The sequence below is a fragment of the Nothoprocta perdicaria genome, unplaced genomic scaffold (assembly GCF_003342845.1).
Source record: "Nothoprocta perdicaria isolate Ctin4 unplaced genomic scaffold, notPer1 scaffold_92, whole genome shotgun sequence".
Taxonomy (NCBI): Eukaryota; Metazoa; Chordata; class Aves; order Tinamiformes; family Tinamidae; genus Nothoprocta; species Nothoprocta perdicaria.
This window is the reverse complement of record NW_020456221.1, coordinates 2,484,538-2,502,717: the sequence shown is the minus strand read 5'-3', so window position 1 is coordinate 2,502,717 and position 18,180 is coordinate 2,484,538. Positions and strand designations below refer to the sequence as shown.

Below are 18,180 nucleotides of genomic sequence, written 5' to 3'. Positions count from 1 at the left end.
CGCGCGGCAGGTAGCGCGGGAGCCGCCGCGGCGCGTCCCCGCCGCAGCGCGTCCCCGCCGCGGGGCCCCGGGCCGCAGAAATACGTTTAACATCACAAAGAGCGGCCGGGCCCGCGCTTCAACCCGAACGCTCGCGGAAATCTTAATAAATTATGTATGAAGCGCCGCGTCCTTCCTCGCTCTTTGTCACATAGGTGGCTTTTTATTCTAGTAATTAGGTCATTGCCGGCAAAACGCCCCGCTGCCGCCCAGGCGTAAGATAGGGCGTCTTTCCTCCTCCTCTTCCTCCTCCTCTTCTTTAAAAAAAAAAAAAAATAAAAAAAAATAAAAAAAAAAGAGAGAGAGAGAATTCTGCAGAATGATGTGGTCGTTTTGATTATGCGAGTCAGTACGCGAAGGGCTCCGCATCCGCACAGGGCTCGGGCTCTGCGTGTGAGCCCTGGGTAGCGTCTTTCCTTTGACAGGGTTTTGCGGGGCGGCTCTGCGCAGCGCGGTGCAGATGGCCGCGCGCCGGAGGTGGGAGATGGGAGATGCCCTCCGCAGGGGTAGCAGGATCGGGCAGCGCGGGCGCTGCTGTGGCCGCATCCGCAGCACATCGCTGTCGTTGCGTGAATAACACAGTGCCGATCGGCTTCAGGTTTTGAGCGGATTTTCTCCCTCTCTTTCTGCATGGGAAGTGCTCCTTAGTGTTTATTCCACTAGATATTAGTTGTTTTTTATTAGTTCTGTTGCAGCTAAGATAATCAGAAATGCTATAAAATAGCTATAGCTATTATATAAATATAAGCACTGAAAGTAATTTCCTGGAAGCAGATTTTTCTGTATTTTTAGGAGGACTACAAGAAACTGGTAAAATATTTTTCTTCCTCTTCAGTTCTATTAAATACAATGATGTATGAAAAGGCTTTGATGAAGAAAGCTCTAAACTACAGGTACTGAAATTTGGTTTTATATTAAACATCCTCTCAGGAAATGCACCATATTGTCCATATACTTGCTTTTGGATGTGTGTTATGGATGTCTGTCAGTGTGATACACTTAGGACAATGTTAAATTTTAGAACATTAGTTGAGGATTTAACAGTTGGAGTACTTGGGGTCAGAAAGCAAACCAGTGACACTGGATGTTTCGTCCTGTAATGTCTTGAATGTTTATTCTAGTTGCTCGATATAGGCAAAAGATGGCAAAGGCACTTTGGCTTCTTCGCCAAAAGAAAGAGAATGACAAAGCAAGATGATGATTGCGATGATTATTCTGGTGATGCTTCATCCTTTACTTTCGTAGACCTTCAAAAACTCTTGGTATTGTTTTATGTAATAGGCTAAGTAGCTGCTATGAGAAGCAGCAATTTCACCCTGAAAAATGGCAGCATGAATAAAAGATAGTTTTTCAGTTCTTTAAATAATTAATAATTGCAGACTTTCCTAAACATTGTTCCTGAAATCCACATAATTGCATTTGCCAAAATATTCTTGCGAACTGTTGGTTATGAGAAGTGCTCTGATACATGCTGTCATAAGAGACACTATAATTATCAGTGTGATGTAAAATAGCATTTGTTGGAAATGACTGTCTAAAATTGATCCCTTTGGCTTACAAATTACTAAATAGGAATTATGTGTGTATCTCAGTTCCATTGGTGGAATGTTTGTGTTGATGAAATGTAATGTGATGAAATTGTATTAAAATCAGAATATGATGCAGATGATATGCTGTGACAATAGGTTATTTCCAGTAAAAACTTTCATCTCAGCTGGTTGTTTTCCACCATTTGAACAGGACCTGTGTGAACAGATGCTGATGTTTTTCCTGCAAAGCAAATGGTCTTCTGTTTCCTTGAGGTGCTGAAGATGGCTCTAGTAGATCATCCAGTGTGGAAGATATTCCCATATTTTCTTATTTTAACATGATACCATTCTCCTTTTTTTAATTAAAACCAATTTATTTCATGTTAATGGTTTTAGTTTGTATTGCTAGACTAAGAGTCCTCTTTCAGTATTTGAATAGCTTATATTTTCTGGAATTGGGCAATTAGAAGATTAAGAGAAATAAAAATTGTCATGTGCAGTGAGGGCAGACACAGTTGGCTGTCAGTAGAGAATATGATCATTGCAAAGAATGACTATGCAGATTGTGAATCATTCCTGGTCCAATATAAGTTATGATTCAAATGGTGTCTGAACGGCTTTGTGTTCAATATAGTATTTAAATGCAAATTGTGTTTTGTATTTTCCCAGTTGTATTCAGAATGCAGCATGACTAACAAGCTAGGGAACTTCCCAACCCAGAATTCTAAAGGAAGAAGTGTGGTTTTCTTTATTCTCTTTTTTTTTTCTCCCTCCTTGATAGCGTGATAAAAGCTCGTCTTGACTGTTCATAACCTGCATAGTCTGGAATGTATGACTTAGGTGATTTCCTCTTTCTTTGGTGTTATTTTTGTTGTTGTTGTTGTTTGTTTGTTTTTTTTTTGCATTGTTAATATATTTTAGTAAAATCTTAAATGTGGGATTGTCTCTAGTTAAAAATAAACACAAAAGCATTCATGCTTGACCTATAACAAGCAAAGCAATTCAGGAGCTCAGATGAGACTATCCTCATAACTGTCTTTCTCCTCTTGCTCTTACAGGATGTAGAGAACATGGATTGTTTATTATTTAGGGATGATTATGGTCCAAGTTACAGGCTGGTTAGGAAAAGCAGATGATGTGTCCGCTTGCTGTGGTGGTTGTTGGGTGCAGCACAGCAGTGTCAGCTGCAAGGACAGTCACTGCTGGGACGAAGCCTATGAAGTTCTGCATTATCTGTGTTCCGAGGTGTTGCTCTTGCACCTGCGATTGGCAGAATTCCTGAATGTAAGGAACTGTATCCCAGAATCTACCCATGGCTCTACAATTTGGTGAGAGCATTAAGCTCGTTTGATGGGGGAAGACATAACTCCCACCCTTTCCAGTTGGAAGGATTTAGGAAGGTCAGGTATATTAACAGCTAAATACTTTATTCCACTGTACGAAGCTAACCTTCATGCAGAAGTAGATGGAAGAAATGAGGAGAAAATCCTCTCTACACAACTGTTAGGTTTAAGTCGGGGAGGCATGGCCTTCTTTTCAAGAATTTGACCTTTTCATACATTCTATTATGAAACTGGTAATAGTAACGACTTCTAATCTGGACCTTGTTTTCCTGGCATGCCCCCTCACTTCTCTTCCTTCCCACCCTCCTCCCCAGCCTCTCTCTCTCTCAAAAAAAAAACAAAACAAAACAAAAAAAACACCCCAGAGTAAGGAATTCAAAGGGCACCTAATCTAGGGATTATCTTTTGATACCTTTTCATGAACAACTTCCAATAAAAGGATACTATTATACTATTGCATAACTTGCAAGCCACTTTCTAATATCAAAGTCCTCACTGCTAAAACAAGCTCATGAGAAAGTTTTCAGTGGTGGCTGTTTTCCACCCCTTCCTGCATGCCTCTGGTTGATGCACATTGTCACTGAAGGAATGAGAATGTGGACAGAAGGCACCAGGTCTGTAACACTGTTGTTCCCTTCATGGACGTTTTCTTCACGGCTTGTGTACCCACATAGCCCAGATGGAAAACTAAATAATGTTAAATAATGCTGCTCAGAAGCCTGGGGATTTGCTCCTTGATGCAAAGAGGGGCAGGGTAGGAAGATTAGCAACAAAATCCTTTTAGTAAGGCATAGGCTTACCACCAGGTGGAAATAACAAAATTGTTCACAGAAATGCTGGAAAAGGCAAAAATATGACTTTTTGCACACTCTCAAATGAGCCAGGATAGCAGGTTTTAATCACCTGCAGGGATGGAGTATTTGACAGTGGTTACTTAAGGAAAGTATTAAACAGTGCCCATGAAGGCTAAGCATTTTTAAGTTACTAGGCTTGAAAACTGGTCCCAGGCTGAAGTGAAATTTTTTTGATAAATTATTAGAATGGCAAAAAAGACTTAGGAGAAAGATGATGATACTTTGCTAGAATTAAAAAGGGAGAATCAGAAAGATGTCTTATATATAAACCATTGAACATTCAATCTGATCTCAAGCACTAGTCAGCATAATAGAAAAGCTGATAAAGGATTTGCTTAATCAAAAAAATGAATTAATGCAAATCAGCATGGTTTGCTATGTTCAAAGTAAGTATGGCCTAGCCATACGGGCTTCATTTTCTTTGAGGTTCCCAGTGTATCAATGAAGGTAACTGTATATTAAGTGGTACGTTGGGAGCTGGAATTAGCGAATGGGACTGGCTTACCTTGGAGCAGCTGTGTTGTGTTTTGCCCCTCCTGTGAGCCCTTTTGGAGCTACTGAAGTAACAGCTGCTGAACTACTGTGGTTAATAGCCCAGTGTATTAAGTTAAACTGACACCTCTTTCAGATTACCTTATCATGGCAAGTGGTGATCTGCAGTGGTTGGGCAGCTGCTGCCTGAGCAGCTGAGCTCCTCCCTGGCTGGGAGCTGATGGAGGTGGCAAGAAGACAGCTGGCTGTGGCCAGCACAGCCCTGCACTCGGGCAAGTCAGGAGCCGCAAGCTGAGGGCTTCAGAAAAACCTCCTTGAAACATACCAGAGGAATGAGTAAGTAGCTGGTTGAGAAACATCAAAAATACACTTTAGTGACAGTGTGGTCTCTCACCGCATACAGTTCTTTTTCCCTCCTGAATTCAATGTGACGTGTTCTTGAAGCACATCACATTCCCCATCAGTGACCTGGAGTGATGGCAGAAATCAGCAGAATGGTAAAATGTAGCAAGGACGAGATATTTGACTTAGCATAGGATGGGTCCCAGGTGACTTTGCTAAACTTCATCATTTATCTTTCCATTTTTTTCTGCTGTTTATGAGTGGTTCACAGAGTAGAAGTAAAATATTTGTCTTGTTAGTGTTTGGATTCTCATTATTATAAAACTAAGAATGTTGGTGTTTTTGCCTGCCTTTGTTGGAATTTCAGGGATTTCAGACAAAATGACCCCAACAAAATTCTTGATTCTAGTTGTGCTTGTATAATTTCCATAGCATTGAATGTATATCTAAGTTTTAACAGTGCATTTGCATCAATTCAGGCAGCTGTTTATTTTTGACTTTAGTATGTAAAGGAGTATCCACCTTGAATTTCTCCTTTGATATGTGCATTCATGTTAGCTGCTCATTCAGTAGAGCGTAGAGAATGTTTTTTGTCATGTTTTCGCCTCACTTTGATAGGAGATGGAAGAGAAGAAATCTTTAATGATGTGAATACAGGTCAGGGAAATAGGAGACCTAGATTCTAGATGTTTCTTTACTGGAGAAGCCTGCATTCCAAGAGAGTTATTTCTTGGAGTAAATCTGGTACCTACGTTCTTCTGTTTGTGAGACACTCTGCAAATCAAAGTGTGGAGTGTGAAAGGGGAGCCTGACCCAAAAGCAGAATGACTAATTTCCCAACACTGTGCTGTTTTGTTTCTTACACATTTTACTTTGTATCAGATACAATATAAAATCGGCATAAGAACCCAGAATTCATCATCTTACTTTCCCTCTCAGCTCTATAGGATAGCAGCTTCATACCTGTAGTATCATATATTTTCTCAATTAAACTGATTTTCACCCCATGAATTTTGAATATGCCTCTGTGTAAAGATGCAGTGATAACTTCAGCACGGTGGGCCAAGTGTAAATTGTTTTTTGCTTGACAGCAAGGGAGGGAATGTGGAGTGTGAACCTGAAGGGTCTCTCAGGTTTGAGTCTTTCCCCATGGCAAGTGCTCTGGCCACTAAGAAATGACAAGAGTAGGAAGATGCTATTAATTTCTCTTCTTTTCCTGCAGCTACCACCACCACGTTTAAAAATACAAGTCTTTTTTTTTTTTTTTTTTTTTTTCTGTTGGCAGAGGAAGAATTTTGAAACATAAGTCCAAGAATGTGGAGATCTGAACTTTAATGTATTGCAATGTCAGTTTGGGATTACTAGAAGGTACCTGTTTGCAGGCAGAGGAGAAGCAAATTTTGACATGTATATTCTTAGCGAACTGTACCTGGTTGGACACTGAGGTATATGCTCCAAGTGGTTGTTCAAATAAATTTATTTCTTAGAGTCTACCCAGAGAAGGTGGGACAGCTAGTGGATGTCTCTGAACCTTGGGATTGCAGTCTGCAAACCAAGTGCTGAAAGGTGCCACAGTGTCCAGCACTGAATGGCTGTATCGGTGGTCATGAACATGATCTGTCCATACCCATTTGTTCCATGTCAGTACTGCATTTTAATACAAATATTTTTCTCCTTAGGTGTTTTTTGCTTCTGTAATAGTATTTGTAAGATGTAGTTATGTCCTTCCAGCCTTTGTTTTACTGAAGCAGCAATGTCTTGCTCAGCTAGTCTCTTCTTATATGAGTGCCTCTATTTCTTTTGTTTACTTAACATCTTCCTGTGCGCCCACTTACATTCTCTTTCCTCAGGATAGTTCACCAAAGCTGTGCATAGTGTCCTTGTTCAGATGTTACTTATATCTTATAAAATGACCTGCTAGCTCCAGGGATTATGTTTGCTTTCCCTATGTTTGAATCAGGTTGATTGTGGTTGTTGGCTGACTGGTAAGGTCCAAGTTAGTCTTCTCTCTGCTTATTACTTCCAATTACAACATACCAGCCAGTAGGCTTAGGTCTTGTTAGGGATTCCTAAATCAACAACCTTGTATTTCATGTTCCTTAATTTTATACTGTTTCTACTGCTCCCTTCTTTGGGTTGTCATATTCTTTGTATACTGTGTTCCAGGCCTCTGATCTCATGATACTTCCTGTATTTATGATGTCAAGCTTTGTTGCCACTTCTAAGTGCCAATGTCGATAATGAAATATTGAGTAATATCTGTCACAAAGTAGTTCTGCGGGAACTTGACTAATAATCTATGCCCAACCAAACAAATCTAATTTCAGCACAACCTAGTGGCATCTTGTCTTTATTCTTTAATTATTGGCACTTTTCTACTAATCTCTATCATAGCTGTAGTGGATTTTACAAGTGGCAAGTGCTGGAACTGCACACATTGAAAATGACAAAGAATAATTAGAAATAGAGCTCCTGTGCTTGTGTTTTCTCTGCCAGCTCTAGATGTTCAGACTGGCTTCAGGTAGCCGGGGAATGTGTTGCAGCATCTTTCAGTTTGTCATCACCAGCCTTGGAAGCCCTTTTTTTTATTCGGTGTTTTTATCTGTTACTAAAATTGTCTTGTGCTTTTGCAGAAATGCTGACCATACTGAATCTCTAAGGATTTCTCTTGAGTAATTTGTGTCACCATACAGAGTTCTGAAATACTTTGCTAAATTCTCCCAAATGACTTCATTAGTCTTCCTCATTTATCTCTCCTTCTGTTTCTGCAGCTTATGAGTGGTTTGAAATGTAAAAATGAGATACTTGTTAATGTTTGTATTCTGAATTCTAAATTCGGTAATAAGACATTCAAACTAGTCCTATTTTTGGTTTGGAAATTTTGGATTACCAAAAGAGTCATAACTTTTTGGGATATACATGTTATCTTATGCAAAATCTGCATTTTGTGATATAAAGGTATTGATAATAATGAGTGATTCCATGAACAAACACATGTGCTTTTTAATTATCTTTGGGGTTTCTTCTGTAATAAGAATACACAAGAAAATTGAATTTAACACTAATGGAGGGTAAAATAACGTGCTATCCTAAAGCTACATTCAAAATATTCTTGAGGATTGAATTTCCCTTCTAACTGTGAAAACTGTAGTTGGTTGTAAACATGGACAGCATCTGTTGTTTAATAAAAATTAAGGATGTTCTTGGGTTACCTGGCTTCTAGCAGTGACCTGATCTCAGTTGTTCTTTATCTGAATGCTGCTTTTGTTATAGTAATATTCGACATCTGACTAAATCTGTAATTGACTCCTAGTCTAAGGTCGAACACGGTCTCATTCCATATTACTAAATTTATATATATATAAATTAAATTTAAATATATATTTAAAAATATATAATGAATATATTATATTATAATAAATATATATATTCCATGAAAGGAAGGAGATGCTAGGAACTCAGATCAAGAGAGAAAGATGATGAAATCAATATATTAACATACTTTTCTTCATATTTTTGAGATCTTGCTTCCAGTTTTCATATGTTGAACAACAGATGGCATTGCCTAAAGCCAATCATGAATTTTGCTGAGTCTTATCAAATTAATTGAAATTAACAGTTTGGCAAATGTGCCATTAATTTCACTTATTTGAAACCATTCAGTGTATGGTTCAATTTCTCTTCAACTAAGAGAAATTTGATGCATTTTGAGGGAGAGGAGAAGCACACTTCTTTAAGGAAAAAATTGTGATTTTTAAAATACTGGATACATTATGAATAATTTTTTTTTTTTAAATACTGCCTTAAGCTTGGTTTTGCAGAGAGGTGATAGACACTTTATGTAAGATGTATTATTTAAAAGTTTCACCAAGACCCCTTCCATAACTAGAATCTTACTATTTAATTATATATTTATTATATATATATATATATTATATTTATTTAAGCAAACTATATTTAAGTTTGCTTTCACTTAAAAATTGAAGCCACCCAATTGCAGCCACAGTTGCTGCTGTAATGTAGGTTCTCTCTTCACTCATTTTTCTCCATTTTCTTCTTTGCATGTATGGATTTTGTTAATGTGACAAATTATTTTCTCTCCATGTGCATGAATGAGAATTTCTCAGATTAGTCAGAAAGTGAAAGAATCTGACAGATCAGTCCTTACTTGTCCATTCTTATTTATCCCTGGTTTGCATAATGTAAGAAAAAGATAAACTGGTGGAAACTGGCATGCGTGTCAAACACAGTGAACAGCAGCCTCTGTCAGTATGACGCAAGTGAATAAATGTGGGATATAATTGAGCTGTATTTCCAACGTGTCAGAGCAGCAGCAAATGAACATTAATTAATTACCTCCTGTGTTCCTATGAGTACAGTCTCATCGTCTCTTATAAATAGCAGATGCTATCACTAATACAGTATGATGCTCTTCACCACAAGTTGTAGTAAAAACATTTTAAAGTTACATACCTTTGCTCGGGATTTTGCAGCATTGTCCATGTAGTCTTCATACTGAAAAGAAACGTAAATTACAGCTGATTTATTTTCTTTGGAGTGGCAAATTAATACTTAGCAAATGAATAGAGCACAGTGTACTACTTTTTTTTTTTCATTAAAGCACTCTTTGACAGTAGTGGGTTGGAACCAGCTGATGATAAAGGCACACAATCCATGAAATAGAATAGCATGGTTGTCTCAGGTTGCCATGCTTTCTTTGAAATTGGAGTCTCTGGTCTATCGTAAGTATGTTATGTCACATAAAAACTTAATGAGGATTTTTTTTCTTTAGCTCATTCATACTATCACAGAACTCACTGTTCCACAAATGGCAGCTTCTTGCTTGTTCTTTAAAGATGAGAGATGATTAGGATGTGAAGATCCATTGCTTGAGAAGGGTGTGAACTCAAAGCACCAAATGCAGTATAGCTTTTATTATTGTTATCATCTTTAAATATATATATATTTGCTCAGATTGTCTTTAACATTTGAGCATAAATGAGATTTGAGCATAATTTTCAGATTTTATGTAGGTGAACGAAGTCCAGCTGCTGGACTAATGTTGCCTTCTCTTTAATTACCCTGATAATTCAGTTAAGAGGGATCATGGAAAGTAAAATTGGTTGCTCAGGCACTTCTTGGCTTTGTAATTGCAGAGGTCGGAGTGATGGTGAGCGGTGCAGAGCGGCTGCTGCGCCCTCAGCTGCCTCCTCCAGGCAGCCTGCGGCCTGCACTTGCAGTGTGCTCCAGGAGAACAAAAAATGTTCTGATGGAAGTCTAACTTTACATTTTAGAGCATTTCTAAAGGAGCGAAGTAGTGGTGAAAATGCAATATTATCCTGTATGCTCTTTATGTTTTCCTTCTGTGAGTTACAGATCTTCTACTTGCTCAGTAAATTCTTAGTGAAATTTGTTTGGCTTGCTGTTTGTCTCTCAAATGATTAATGAATAAGAAATTGAGGGCTTCAACTGTAAATTGCGGCAAATGTAATTGGCCAAGTTTTCATCATCTTGCGTAACATTTTTTAGATGCAGGCTCCAATGGTGTGAGGATTTGGAAAGCGGGAAATAATTTTAATTTTATCGTTTAAGTTACAGTATTTATTTCATGACATTTTGTAATGGCTGAATAGTTGTGGTGGTTTAGCACTGTTAGAATATTTCTCAAAATAAGTATCAGTGAAAATGCAGACTACTGACAAAATTACTATAAAACTATTTGATTTTTTTTTTAATTCCATAGCTTTTATGTAACAAAGCTCCCCTAACTTCTGGGTTTTTTTTGCATTTTCAATGTGGAATATCCCTGATATTACAAAAAGGTTTCTATCTGTTTTTTTTCCCTACTGTGCAATGTAACCACTTTTTTTAAGTCTCTTACAAAACTCCTAGTCTTAAAGATTGATTGCTTTTGATGCTTTTATTCTGTTAGAACTGCTCAGTTCTTACTGTTTTGTTTTCACACAACATTTCTGCTAATGTGTGTTATTCCAAGGAGTGCTGGGCATCTGCAGCTATCTTCCATGTCATAAAATATGTGGGCAGTCAGTCAGCTTCTTATAGATAAGCTTCCCAGTGCTTGTTGACTATTCCAAGATGGTTTTATATGGTCTATTATTTCCTTATTTTTTTGTTGTTAGAATTGAAGTTCTAATTTGAGCAATGCTTTTGTGTGATGGCATGATTTTTCCCTCATGAATTCTAGCTTTCCCTAATACCTGAAGCAATTGCTCTCAACTTCTTTCTTGAACCATGTGTACCAAATGGAAGATTAGTGAAAAATGCTTTGAAATAGCATTAGTTCTAGGCATTAATAGCTTTATTTAATGGATTTGCATTGAATGTTTAGAATAATGAGTGGTTAAGGGAAAAAAAAGTAAGAAATTACTTCATTTTTTCAATAAGTTTTTGTGAAAATGATTATTTTTTGTATTGTCTGTTACTTTTCTAGGGTTGAGGGTAGCCCAGGATGGCTGCAGCTTCATATGATCAGTTGTTAAAGCAAGTTGAGGCATTAAAGATGGAAAACTCCAACCTTCGACAAGAGCTTGAGGACAACTCAAATCACCTAACAAAACTGGAAACTGAAGCATCTAATATGAAGGTATGACAAGCTAAATTTCAGCGGGCACCACGCTTTCTGCTAATGCCTCTTTTCTGACTCAAGTTTTTTAGTGGATTGATAGTTGCATAACAAGTTTGTATGCTTCAAGATACAACATTTCTATTCAGAGTTGCGTAAGGGAATACATAATAATACATCATAGGTATTTCTTTTTTTAATTTGAAAATTGAAACTTCAAATAGTTTTTAGCTTTCTGTCATGGTAAGCTCTTCCATTTTAGCGCTGCTGTACTTTCCAGCAGAAATCCCAGTCTGCTGACATAGTTCATGACAAAGCCAGTATTGCTCAGCTTTTGAAAATATGGTAGAGACCGGAGATTTTCACAGTGTTTTCAGGTAAGTTTAAAATTTTTATTTTTGTTGCAACTGCAGTGTTTAACTAACATTGCCTCCTCCCCCACAAAAAAGAAGTTCATTTTTAAAATAAAACCATAAATCTCTCTCAAAGCCTAAAAGCCTAAATTCTGACTTTTTGGTTTCATCAAGATTTTCCATCTAGTGTTTATTAGGTAGGTACAAGACTTTGGAGATATCTGTCCAAGAACAACCACTAGCTTTAAATGAGATTTAGATGGATTTTGATTAGTAAGGAGATATATGTGCAGCTGTATGTGTCTTGTACATGGTGCTGAACATGGCAGAATTTCATAAGCTGCATAGCTACATGAACATAGCAGTGTTCCTGAGCTGACAAATCCTGCTGCTTGGTGCTGACAGCTGGCAAAACTGTACTGTTTCTGGTGCTTAGCATAACATGGCCCAGAAGTAGTCAGAACTTCTGCAAATATTCCTGTATGGTACATAGAGGTGCACTAAGCATTAAGCTGCATTTATGTGTCTATCTCCTTGCTTTTTCATGTTTATCAGATACATTTACAATTATTTTATAATTTTAATTTTTCAAACTATGCTAGTTTGATGGATGTAGCAGTTAAAAAGAATGTTTTTAACTGAAATTTCTTTCCCCCGGAAGAACTCAGTCCTTTCGTTTTGCTATAAAAAGAAAATGGCTTAGCTTCCTGAAATTAAAAGAAAATTATAGCCCTTTGTCAGCTATATTTGGCATTAGCAGCTCTGTTTTTTTTTTTTTTTTTTTCCTAAGTACCTATCAGAAAGCTTGAGGTAGGTCTATCATTTTTGCAGGCGGTATTATCGCAAAATCACCAATGATTTCACCTATTTCACTGTCATTTCAGTGTAACATAAGGGAGTGGAAAACAGAAGAGATGATCTTTCCTGCGGTTTGAAAGAGGGATAGAGAAAAAGTCTCTTTGTCCACATATGTTTATGGGTTTTTTTTCTTTTGATTTCTGTGGACATAATTAAATTTCCAGTGACCTACAGAAAGACCAGCTGTATAAACTGGAGTCTAGGGCATTAATTTGAGATGTAGGACAGCTTTATATCCTTGCTTAAAATCTGGCAAACCACCAAGCTGAAAGCGATTCTATCACTCTCCATCCACTTTATTAGTATGTTGTGAGTAGATATCTCATGTGTGTTCTCTCTGAAATACCATCCTGGAATTTATCCTCCCAAATCCCCAGCAAATTCAATATGTTTCTTTTCATTTGGATGAGAGGATTGTTTTACTTAATCTGAGTTATTTAATTCACATTCTATCAAAAAATGGCAGCCCATTCTATTCCTCATGAATATTTTCTCCTGGACCTGAAATGAGACATTATTTCTTTCCCTTGTTTACTTCAGATGTATTTTGAAAGTGTCCAAATCATTCTTTGACTGCCTTTGAATTTGAAAGATAGTATGGGAATGATCTGGGCTGGAAAAGTTTTGTGGAAATCAGCACAGGATGCTTTTTAGTGAGGAGGAGATTTCAGTTTTAAAAGCTTCAGAAGAAAGTACATGCTGACTTTCTTCCACTGCAGGAAACTGCTTGCTTCATAATTTGTGTGATTCCAGGGCTGTGATTAGGGATAATTACAAAGAAAATAATTAGAAGTGGAGACTTGGAAGTCCTGTAGCTACCATATGAATAATTAAAACTCCCACTACTTTGAACAACTCAGCCTTTGGAATAGCATGTTAGTAGCTTCCTTGGAATGAAGTGGACATGTAGCAGCCCCCATCATGAGTAAAATCCAAAGTATAAATGGGAGGAAGGGACAGATGGAGTGGGAAATGTGAGATTTTTATGACAACATTGTCACTCTTGCACTATTTATTTAGATATAAGTAGAAACATCTCATAGTCATTTTTTTGGATTTATGTGTTTAGTTTTATCTGCTTTTCTGCCTTATTAATTGGTTGCTGAAGAAAGTACTTTGGAAGGATAGTTTCCAGTATTAAATGTTTTTAAAGAATCAGATTTGAAAAGCAGTAGTGCCAGAATGTTGTTCAGATATACCTCGTTTTTGTAATCTATTTCAGAAATGTAAGATAATCACACTAGAATTAAAAGCTTAACGTGAGCTGATCTTTCAGATGCATTTTTTATAAACTACTGCTGACCTATATAGTAAGTACAGTGTCTGTATGCTTCATGTTCAAAGCTAAATTTCATTTTTAAAAGGGAAAATGGTCCATTTGCAGACCAGAAAAGAGTTTCAGTGATACATAAAGATGAATATGATACCAGGAATGCCAAATTGATTAATAAAACAATGTCCACTTTGTTTTCTAATTTGTGTTGTCTTAGGGATTAGCTGTTCAAACAAAAGAAATCCACTTGGGAAAATCAGTTGTTACTGTTGGCTTACTGTCAGATGAAATACAGCAGTTCAGTATGATAATATGTTCTTTCTGAAAAACAAATATGTTGTTTGGTGGTAGATGCAGTAATGTAGGTCCATGCATATGGAGTCCTATGAAGTAGGTCCATGCATATAGAAGAATTGTTAAAATCTCTAAAAGTCCGTATATGTAGAAAATAGGAGTAACTACAATAAAACAGAGACTGGAAAAAAATAGAATTTTTTTTCTATTCCAGTTTTATTCTTGTTGAATCTGTACAGTTCATCATCAAAAAAAGAAAAGCAGTCCAATGTTAGTTGTATCTACTTTCTGTCTAGCCATGGAGGAATCTTCATGTTAAAATAAGGCCTCCATTTTCTAGATATATATAGTAAATGAACACTTGTCTGCTTAGTTTATGTAAATGACAAGTTTGTTCGTCAAGGATTTTTTTCATTTTTTCCCTTTTTCATATAATAGCTAATTCATATTAATATCCTTCCCTATGTAAAATCTTCATGGGATTAAGTGCAAGTAATTTAAGCGTTCAAAAAAAAACCAGAGCAATAACTTCTGTCTTCCATGATCCTCACAGTGGCTTTGTCTCTGTTTTTATTTTACAATAAAATGAGTAATGTATGTTGTCTTGTATAAGAAAGCCATCCTTATTGTACATAATATATGTATACAAAAATGTGTTCTATGTAATGCTCCCTACTTTTTTTATATAGCACAGATAAAGTTACATGCTATTTTCCAACTCATTTCAATGCCGGTATCTTGTGTCAATGTGTAGCAATAATAGAACAGAAAGAATCTCACCAGAATGGATTTTGATTTCTTAAATTTTTTGAGAAATTTTCCAATATATGTCCTATCGAGAATAAAATTGTGAAAGGACAAACTGCATTTTTGTGCCCTTTAAACACAGATACTGAAGTATGTTTGGAATAAATTCTCTCTTAGAAGAAAAAGTTTTACCCACTGTATATGTATGGCGATATTTCTTGTAAACCTTAGTGATTATTTAGTTTAGTGCAGTCTTCAAGAGGATGTGTTAAATTGTCTCTATTGCTCTTTGGAAAATTTAAAACTAGTACTTTGGAGAGTACTCTAGATTTTTTTTTTTTAATCAGGAAAAAGTTTATTTTTCTCAATTTCTTCACGATTCAGTGTTAAACAAGAAGAGTTGAGATGAAGTTTTGGTAGCCTCGGTGATAGATAACAGCAAAAGTACTTAAATTAGTGAAGCCATGCTGAATAAAATCTGTTGTGAATTTTGTGCAGCTATATAAATTTATGGACGTTTATGAAAGCCAAACTTAGAAAAAAGGTTAAGCCATTTTTTTCAGCATCCGAGCACAAATTTTGAAGAAAATATAGTGAGTAATACAACAAAATTGTTTAATAAATGTCAGTAGTTGAGATAGAGAAACATATGGTATTCCTCCAGTGGTTCCACTTTGCTAATCATACTGGTTTATTTCCATTAAAGCAGTGTGTTGTTAATAATGCCATATTAAATTATATAACTCTCAGCAGTCTAGAAAAACTTTAGCATATGTTACAGTAGTTGACAGAGAGAAGGAGGGTATTTACAGATTCTTATGACAAACTAGCATTTTAATCTCAAATTCAAAGGAAAGTACCAGATTTTAATACAAATATACACTTTTTGTGGCAGATAGATTGAAGTAATTACAGTTTTGTGTAACTTGGAAAGCTAATTTGCATTTTGCATTTTGCTTGCCTTAAGGTAAATTGAACATGACCTGGCTAATAGTTGTCCTGTCCATTTCTTTTATAGAATGGATCAGATTTTGGAGAAAAAAAAAGGAAAAAAAAAAAAGAAAATAAAGAAAACTTCAGATTTTATTATTAAGAAGATGACAGATTTTCTCAAGGCTTTCTAGCCTGGAGAAGGTGTGATTGGGGTAATCTTTTGATGTTTATAAATACCCTGAAGAGAGGGAATAAAATAGATAGGACCAGACTCTTTTCAGGGCTGTCAGGTGACGAGACAAAAGACAACAGGAATCATGCAAAACACAGAACATAGCTTTTAAATGAGAGAAAACCCTTCCTCACCATGAAGGTGTTCAAACACAAGCAGAGGCTGCACAAAGAGGTTGGGCGATGCTCAAAACCCAACAGGGCCTGCGTGGCATGTTCCAGGTGAGCCCGTCTTGGGCAGGGAGGTCCCCAGTATCCCCTACTGATCTGTAGTTCTGTGCAAATTAGATCACCTGTGACTTTAAATTCTAAAAACCTTTAGTGCAATGTTTCTTTAATGAGGTGTTGTATCCATATTAATTTGAAAAAAAAAAAATTAAAGCTTATGTTGGTCATAGGATATATTAGTTTTGTCTTTTTAGTCCAAACATTGTGGGAACCAGCCATTCAATTTATGTTGCATGTTTCGCTTTTTCCTTTCAGATGCAATTTGTTCGTATTTTGTACAGATTGAATAGACAAAAAATGTTGACTGAAAAGACGCAAAATGGCAAATACTTTACGTATACATGTATACACTGAAAAGAAACAAATCGATGGTTAAACTTTTGTTCAGGGGAAATCCTGAGCTGATGCTTTGTGTGGTATTTTTTACAGATAATTGGTTTATGGACTTCTTTTTTAGCAGATTCTTGCCTTCATATAAAAGTTTGAGTTCTAATAATTTTCTGCTTCTTTGTTTTTAAGCAATCCAGATTAAAAAAAAAAAAAAAAAAAAAAAAAGCCTTCAGAGCTGTGTACTTTGATATCCAATGCAGAACAAAGTGATTTATTTTTTGACACGGAGCCTGTTTGTGAGTTTTTTTTCCCTTGCTAATTTGAAAGTAGCATAATAATTGTGGTACTTTACTTTGCATACGAATGGATTTTGACTACATGAAAAACAATTGCTAAGATTCTTTGAGGGATTTAATTTTTGAGGAATTTCAATGGTTTTAAAAGTGCTGGTGCAAAGTTTAAGCAAAGATATTTTAATATGGTTGCAATATTATTTTAAGCCAGTAGAATGTAATATCCTAGATATGATGCTGTGTGCACTTCCAGTGCTTGTAAGAAGCGTGCTCAGGATGTGGGGCTGGAGCACAGACCTTTTGATGAGCGGCTGAGGGAGCTGTTTAGTCTGGAGGAGCCTCAGGGGAGACCTTACTGCTCTCTGCAGCTACCTGAAAGGAGGTTGTAGCGAGGCAGTGATCAATCTCTTCTTCTGAATAACGACAGTTAGAACAAGAGGCCTGAAGTTTTGCAGTAGGGGAGGTTCAGGTTAGGCATTAGGAAAAATTTCTACATGGAAAGAGTGGTGAAGGTCACTTCTTGAAGGTCCTTCCCAACCAAAATGATTCCATGATTCTAAAAAAGATGTCATGGCACCTAACTTTCATCTGTTTCATACTGAAATAAGGATAGGATAAAGCTTATTTCTTATTAGATCTGAGTCTGATTGTACCATAAAATACTAAGTATCTTTTTTTTTGTGGAAGTTTTGCTTCCTGTCATATCTTCTTATTCCTATTTAAAGGGATGAACACTTGAATCACAGAATCACGGAATGGCTGAGGTTGGAAGGGACCTCTAGCGATTGTCTAGTCCAATCCCTCTGCTCCAGCAGGGACAGCCAGAGCACAGGGCACAGGGTCACATCCTTAGAGGAATAGCAGACTGACTAGCAAGTTAGCAACTTAGCAAAACTACATTAAGCTAGCCTGGTTCTTTTATTAAAAAGAGAAGAAGAGACAGTCTTTAAAAAAGGTAATGATTTTAGCTTTGAATATTTTAGCATAAGCAGTATTTAATGATCACCATGCACATTTTAGCACACAGATGACATGATATGTTTTTATATGTAATAGAGTACATCCTTATTCCATGTATTGTGGTAAAACACAGTGTTTAGTAAACCATGTGCTTGCAAATTAAAATTTGAAATATTAACACTTTCACAGAGATTTCCCCTGTAGATGACAAAATTAGTATGCTGTATTTATTGTATAAATATGTGTGTGTGTGTGTGTATATATTTAACCTAAGATTCCTCTTATATATGGTGGATGCATGCATTTAATGGAGACCCACACTTTTAATCCCATCTTCAGTACATAATCTAACAGCAGTTTTTATATCAGAGTGCCAGAATCTTGAGCAGTTTGCTCGGAATGCTTACTGTATTGGATGGATAACAAGGCTCTCCCATCTGTTTCCAAAAGGAGACTTCTTTTGACTTTGGCTTGCCTTTGCACTTTTTTTTTTTTTTT

At 36.5% G+C, this 18,180-nt stretch overlaps 1 protein-coding gene across 1 annotated transcript in view; it reads left to right on the top strand.

Moving 5' to 3' along the window:
- Positions 1 to 834: 834 nt before the first annotated feature.
- The window catches only part of APC (APC, WNT signaling pathway regulator), a 63,704-nt gene continuing 46,358 nt past the window's right edge, over positions 835 to 18,180 (top strand). The window contains exons 1-2 of the mRNA XM_026052828.1: positions 835 to 932; positions 11,051 to 11,203. Of these exons, the coding sequence (XP_025908613.1) occupies positions 11,069 to 11,203 (135 nt within the window). The 5' untranslated portion in view covers positions 835 to 932; positions 11,051 to 11,068. The remainder of the gene's footprint in view (positions 933 to 11,050; positions 11,204 to 18,180) is intronic.